General features: G+C 35.5%; 1 protein-coding gene across 1 annotated transcript in view; it reads left to right on the forward strand.

Moving 5' to 3' along the window:
- The window catches only part of MOSMO (modulator of smoothened), a 74,788-nt gene extending 67,751 nt beyond the window's left edge, over positions 1-7,037 (forward strand). The window contains exon 3 of the mRNA XM_043914492.1: positions 1,067-7,037. Within this exon, the coding sequence (XP_043770427.1) occupies positions 1,067-1,251 (185 nt within the window). The 3' untranslated portion in view covers positions 1,252-7,037. The remainder of the gene's footprint in view (positions 1-1,066) is intronic.
- The last annotated feature ends 505 nt before the right edge of the window (positions 7,038-7,542 follow it).

The following is a 7,542-nucleotide window of genomic DNA, read 5'->3' on the forward strand; positions in this document are numbered from 1 at the left end:
ACAGAAAAGTTTTCTCATTCAGTTAGTAATGGGGATGACTATAGTAATCTGCCTTCACAATATACTGAGGAAATATTTCTGCCTTCAGAGAAAATTGAAAGACTATGCATATGCTTTCAAAAAGCACAAAATATTTTCTTGGAAGAGCCAGCCTATCTATAGGTAATTTATGTTTCTTAAGAAGAGATTTTCTTTGGTTGTAGCACAGGGGAGCACGCTATTTCTAAAACAACCAACTGTGGAATAACTTCTGCCCAAACACAGGGTTTTCTGATATCTTTCTGAAAGCATTTTAGCAAATAATATATTTCATTGTGTTTGTATACAAAACTCAAAGATTACCCCTCCAGCCCCCTCTTTAAACTCTGTGTAGTCAGAAAACTGGGAGAGTTGTGCTTTTCTATTTTTTTGGAATGTTGTTCATGAGAGAGAACCACCTGCAGTTGGTTCCTCATATCAGAAGTCTGGTTCTTTCCACTAGCTGATTTTAAATCAGAGTAAGGTAAATAGTATTTATATTTGTGTGTACCTTTTCTCAATTCCTTATAACTAATATCAACTGAGAAGAGCAGAGAATTGGGAAAATAGTACTAGGATGATAATAATCAACATTTATTCAGCACTTAATATCAACCTGGCACTGTGCAAAGGACTTAAAATTGTTTTGTTTATTCTTCTACAACTTACCCATTTTCAGAATTTCAGAAGACTAGGATTACACTAGTAGAGCCAGAACTTAGCCCCTGCCTGACTGAGCCCTCTGCCACTACTTTAAATGACCAAGAATTGTATATACAATTACTTAGTAGGTTTGGTGGCCTTTCTTAATGCTTGTATTCAAAACTGTATGTAAAAGGCTAAGCTAGCTTTTGTTGTATTTAAGTGTTAGGCTTGGAGGATCTGGAGTATATGCAAACCTTTTTATAAGTGGTTCATGTTGTAACAGATTTGACCATGTTATCATCAATCCACAACCCTGCTTATAAACTTCCTTTGTGCCAAATTTTCATTGTTTTCTTAATCACCAAACCATGTTACTAATGTTATGTTTTGGTTTGTTTTACAGTGATCCTTTTCTGTATGGCTGCCCTAATATTTCCAATAGGATTTTACATCAATGAAGTCGGAGGTCAACCTTATAAATTACCCAACAACACAGTAGTTGGGTCATCATATGTACTTTTTGTCTTATCAATTTTCTTTACAATAGTAGGACTTCTATTTGCCGGCAAAGTTTGTTTACCAGGCTGATGAATGTCTAAATTGCTTGACTCTTTTATTATTTTTAATTTTATTTTATTTTTTTATTTTTGGAGGGTGGGGAGGACAAAGGCAAGGCATCTGAGTAGTCCTCACATAGGAAGATGCTTAGATGAAACTGATGCTGAAAAGAAAAGAAAAAAATGTTTTGATTTGTTCTCACTATGCACTTTGGATTTAAAAACAAAAAATAAGGAGAGCCTTTTCCATAACCAAATACAGACAATATTGACTAAATCTCCTGAGCATATTCAGGCAGTCAGGTCTGCACTGTGATAGCAACCTAGTGAAGGAGAATGCTTTGTACTGAAAAGCATGTGGCCCTTTGTACTCTGTTGTTCCATTTTTAACGTCTAATGATTCATTTGAGGGAGGAAAAGGAAAAAGTCTAAGTATTTATGAATCATGGTGGACCAGAGGGATGCAAAAGATGTTCATGTGGGGCTGGCCTCACCTCCTAAGAAATTAGTGTTCACAGCTTCCTTGTAATGGTATGAGTCTTTGGCACCAAAATGGATTGCCATTGCATCACTGCACCAAGAAGCCAATAGATCAAAACTTGTTTGCTAAAATGTATGTAAAAATTCTGAAATTCCCTATTCTCTGTGTACAAAAAAAAAAAAAAAATTAAACACTAAGAAACATGTTGGGGGTGGGTGGCTGGGGGAAATGTTCCTTATATTTATATAAATATATATATAATATATATATTTTGCTGATGCAGTATACAGTGTGTATATATGTGTGTGTGTGTATGTGTGTGTGTAAATTTATATACACACACATGCAAACAGTTCCTGGAAGAGAACTCTGAATGCTTTGCTAGCAAAACACTGTGGTGTGCAAACCTAGAACTCAATAGAAAAAAAGCCATTTATCTGAAGGCTGCATAGTGGAGAGAGTCTTCAGTTTACCTCATTCTTTGTAGCAGCCCTTGATTTTAACTGGTTTTTGTAATAGGTACAAATAATCCCATACCTTTCTAGGTGCAATTTTAAGTTAAGCTAAAATTCTTTGTAGGGTTAATTTATTTGTACATGATAGTAGAAGGTAAGATCATGTCAAATCTTATAATTTGGGGAATCTGACACTATTTAAATTATTGGCAACTGTTGTCTGTTGTACACAGGTTCTCTTTTTCAACTGGCTTGGTCTGTTACATCAATAATGCATTTTATATGTTCAAGCACACAACTTTACGTAAGTTCAAAATCTACTAGTAAGATCAATTTACAGTATTTTGGCTATTTATAACACTAGCTTTACTCTGCCATAAAAATTAGTATTCTTTTCATCTGTAAGCACTATTAATAATCTCCTTTACGAAAAACATGAGCAATAGAATATTTTCTTTAAATGCTTTATGCCTTGTTTGCTAAAAGCTAACATTTTTGCATTTAGTTTAAAGAGCTGTACTAACCCCACAGCTTTGTATTTCTTCCTGAAAGCAGCGTTGCAGCTAACCTTTGAGCCCACAGATCATTTTAAAATACAGTATTTCTCTTCTCCACATTTCCATGCCTTCATGCCTAGTTGTTTTTCCAGGCAAACACGATAGATAATCTCCTGTTTGAAATGTGGGGCAGGAGAGTCTTTCATGGCAGTGGCAACCCAACTGTCCCTCTCAGTAGAGTGTAGGTCCCTTGTTTCACACAAATGGAAATGAATGCACTGGTTTTTTTTGTTTGTTTGTTTGTTTTTTAATGATTACTTCAGAGATGGGGCTGCCTCCTCAGTTATTCAAGGTATGAATTGGAGGAGCCTGATGTGTTTCACACTGGCTTGTTTGACATTCATATTTCTTACTGTTAATTCAGCAGTATTTGATTGTGGAAGAAAACCCCAGTGTTTCAGCTCACTCAGGAGTCGGGGTAAGAAGTGGACCACCACTGTGGTGTGTTCCTTGAGTGTACTGGGAGAATGTCACACATTCCCTTCCCAAGTTCAAAGAAATCTCTAGGAAATGCCTGAGGGAGACTAATTTTCCCCAAGTATTTTGATGTCTAGTCCATTCTAAGAATACCACTGGACATGTGCTGTGGACATTTGGGCTTGCAGTTCTCATTGTGACTTGATTGGACCTCAGTCAAGTGGATCACTTTGAAGGAAAGCTTTGGTTGTCACCATTATACCACTGAAGTAAAGTGTTATTAATAAGCAAAGTATGGTTCAAATTAATTTATGATAATGACCAAGAGCTTTTCTCTTCCAAAAGATGAATTTTATTGTAAATAGTTTCTCAAAATATTTCTAACTGGATCAAGAGCATGGGGAGAGAAAGTTTCTCAGCTGCTAAGAATTTCCCCACTGTTTACTTCTTTCACTTACAGTGGTATCACATATAAGATTGCAGAATTTAAGGTTTTATTTGTATCTATTACACAAACCATAAACTTGTCTTTAATTTCATCACTGTCTTGGAGGTCCAGTGCACAAAGGACTGATGGGGGAAACTCCCTCTAACCAGTCCGCACTCTAACCCAGGATGAAAACCATCCCATCAAGTAGTATGTGAAGTCACATCTTTGTACTCTTCCAGACCAAACATTGAAATGGACTCATTCATATAAAATTCTATAAATCCTGTAAGTGAAAAGATAGACAATTGTCAGCAGTTGCTTTTAAAAAGGTCACTATAATAAGTACTATATAGTACAGTATTAATTTATAGCAGGAAATCATATCTTGTAAACTGTATATAAAACACTGTTTAATGGTGCAATCATTTGTCAAACTTTTGTCTGTTACATTGTTTTTAGAGTGTGTGCATTCTTCTCATACCTAAGAACATCACTGTAAAATCTGCTGAAAAATATTTATAGGTTTTATTTGCACAAGACTTAATTTGAAATTTTTGGAAGCTCCTATTGAACATGCCTAAACGTCTGTAAACATGAAAAATCTTCAGTTCATTAAAAGCAAACATTTCAGTATGATTCTTTCCAAAGGTAATCCATGTTCTATGTTGTTAATGTGTGTATGTAATTTTTCTGACTCTTCTATTTCTTATAAACCTATTTTCTGTTTCATTTGTTTTGCTTTTGAAGGATGGCTCTTTTTTTTTTTTTTCTTTTTAATGTTCTAGATGACCAAAACACTTCATTGATTTTTACTCTTTTGCCTAAATCTTTGATATCCCTTTTGATGTTCTGTGAATTCACTTAATCTCTTAAGTAAAATAGTGAACAGTCCTGGTGACATACAATCTATTGATTTTGAGGAAAGACCCTGAAAAGGTATTGGAAACTAACTTTGAATATACTACTCTTAGCTATTATTTTGCATCGTGGGCTTCATGGGAAGAACATGTTGCATTTATTTTGTCTTTATTAAAAGACTACTAGCCACAAGTTACTCCGATTATAGTAGCTGTTTTATCAACCCACTTTGATCTTCTTTTAAAATATTAAATTTGCATTCACAATTCAAAATAGTAAGCTGTCTTTCAGAACTAATTTTTGAAGGATAAAAGCATATGAAGGAAAAAAATGGCCTGTGTAGGTTGGATTCCCTACACAGGACGTATTAGTTATTTCACCTCCAGAGATTTTAAAGTTTGTGATCAAGGCTGTATATTACCCCAAACTTTATTAAGGATTGTTTTCTAATTGGTTATAGCATTTTTCAATTAATAGTTTAAAAACAAATTGTTAATACAAACTGTATAAAATGAACATAATTTTTCTTCACTTGTATTTTTGTTATTGAGCAAGTTTATCAAAATAAATTGTCTACTAAAGAAACTAAAAAGGCTTCTATTACTTTGAAACAAGCTTTGAATTTAAAATTTTATTTTAGAAATAAATTTCTTATAGAGGTTTCACATACTCACACAGTGACACTTCCATGCCTCTTGGTTTGATTTTGTTGTTAGCATTGTGCCAGGGAAAGGTCTCCCCTCTCCCACTCTCCTACCTACCCCCTAGGGAAGAGATGCTATTAATAGTCCATAACATGGGTTAGTGTGTGTTTACCAATAAGAAGAGGCACTCAGCAATGAAAGACCATACATGTGGCACCCTCTTCTATATCATGTTTCCATGGACTTGAAGAGAGGTACTGAGCCAAGTCTCTCTCATCTTTTCTTTTTTCCTTGCACATAGGCCCAAACCCTTTCATCTTTGCCTCAGTCTTCTGTTTCTACTTTATTTCAGGCCAAAGACTCTTAGCTTGTAAGATTTTTAAATTGGGCTTGAAGGAGCGTTGTAGAGCACTTTGGTTTCCAGACTCATTCACATGCTCCATCCCAGCTTTACTGTACCTCTGTTTAGGAGTATTGGGAGTAGCCTAGCCTAATAATAACTAGTAATCAAATAAAACACTAGGTTTACCATTCACTGCTGTTTCTTTATATGGCCTTGGCAGGAGCCTCATGGGGAACTGGGAGTTTAAGACAAGGTAGGATTTGGATGTTCTTGGCTTCTGGACCTTAACGGCATCTTCTTAGGATGATCAACTGTCCCGGTTTTTTTGAGACAGGGCTTTTCTGGGACATGAGATGTTCAGTGCTGTAACTGAGAAAGTTCCAGGAAAAAGAAATTAATTGGTCACCCTACTTTTGCACCATTCAGATCTTACCCCAATTTATAACACAGATTTGAGGTATTTGAAGGGTTATTGTCTATAAATATCAATGAATAGGTCAACTGGAAATTGTAGTGGTTGACTAAATATTGAACGTCTAAGAAGGGGGGAAATACGCCTTTTCCTTCTCTTTGTAGGAAAAGGCAACAGACTGTCTTTTAAGAACAATAATATGAGTTAAAAAATACTTTTGAGTTAGTCTTCCATCAACTCTCTTCTAACCACTGTATGAGAAGATTATAGGAAAAACACCAAGACTAGAGGACTGTGGGTTCCTTTTATGCAAAGTCAACTCTTCTGGGTCACAGTTACCCAGCAACAAAATAAAAGTAGTTATTTATAAGTTGTATTAAAGATAGAAAGCATAATGTATTTTTTAGAATTTTGGTTCTTCTCCCAGCAAGAAAAAAAAAAACACTGGGATATTTTCAAGCACATTCAAGGTTTCTACAAATAAGCCCCAGTTCTAAAGACTAAGACCACCCAAGATTAAATTTCAAGAAGAAATTCTTCAGGAGACTCATAAAGTTTCAGAGCTGGATGAAATCTAAAAGCATGTTCAGTGTTTCCATTTTCCAGATGAAGAAATCAAGGATTCAAAGGCTTCTTGACTTTCCCAAAGTCACATAACTAGGTCTCAGCAGGACACTCAATACTGAAGAAAAGAATGTGTTTGACAAATAGACCTTGGGCAGTTGTTGACCTAGGACAGTTTTCCAAATTCTATAGCCACTTGAATTAGTGTTTCTTCAACTAATCTCCATCTATGTCAGTTCGCCCAAATCATTTCTGCCAAAATAATCTTAACACAGAAGAACACTTTTCATTTCTTCACTTGAGTTCATGTTATGCCCACAGTTACAGAATGAAATCCAAGCTTCTTTAGCATAATATTGAAAACCCTTAATGAGCTGATTTCAGGCTATCTCTTCAGTTTGATTTCCCATTATTCTCTTTTCATTTTTTACTGACAAACCAACTTCTCCATTCTTTTACTACACCTTGCTCTCTGTCTTAGCTGTGCCTGTATGACCTCCCCCTTGCAGTTTCTTTAATCCCTCTTGTATTTTAAATAATCTAATTTTTTGTGCTGTGTTTCTCTTTTGCTTGTACCTCTGTAACAGGACTAACTAGAGGAGAATCAACTGCCTGGATTCAAGTCTCAGTTCCACAATAAATCACATAATAAATCACTTAACCTCTGTGCAGTTTGGTTTTCTTATCTGTAGCCTGGGTCTGATAGTACCTACCTCATAGGGTATTGTTGGTTTAAATGAGGTAAAGCATGAAAAGTTCCTGGTACATAGTAAACCTTCAAGTGTTAGTTGCTGCTGTTATTAAACACTTCTCTATAATTTGATCAAACTTCTGAATTCAAGGAATGTGGCTTTCTCATAGGTCAGAGCCCTGACACAGTGCTTTACACATGAATTATCATGGTTAAATTTGGGGCTAGGTTATAAAGCAGAACTATGAAACTATTTCCTGGAGCTGTGAAAGGCTCACTCACCTATCTGCCAGGATTGTTTCAGTGAAATTTTTCCTGAAAGCAGAGACATGCATAGATCAGCAACCTTTATGGGTGAGTGTGGTTATTTTATTGGTAAGTATTGGACTGTGTAACGTGCCAGTCTTGCTGACCCCCTTAGAATTTCTCTGGACTCAAGACCCTTTACTACTAAATTCACAGTGCTCTAA

The sequence above is a fragment of the Cervus elaphus genome, chromosome 10 (genome assembly GCF_910594005.1).
Source record: "Cervus elaphus chromosome 10, mCerEla1.1, whole genome shotgun sequence".
Taxonomy (NCBI): Eukaryota; Metazoa; Chordata; class Mammalia; order Artiodactyla; family Cervidae; genus Cervus; species Cervus elaphus.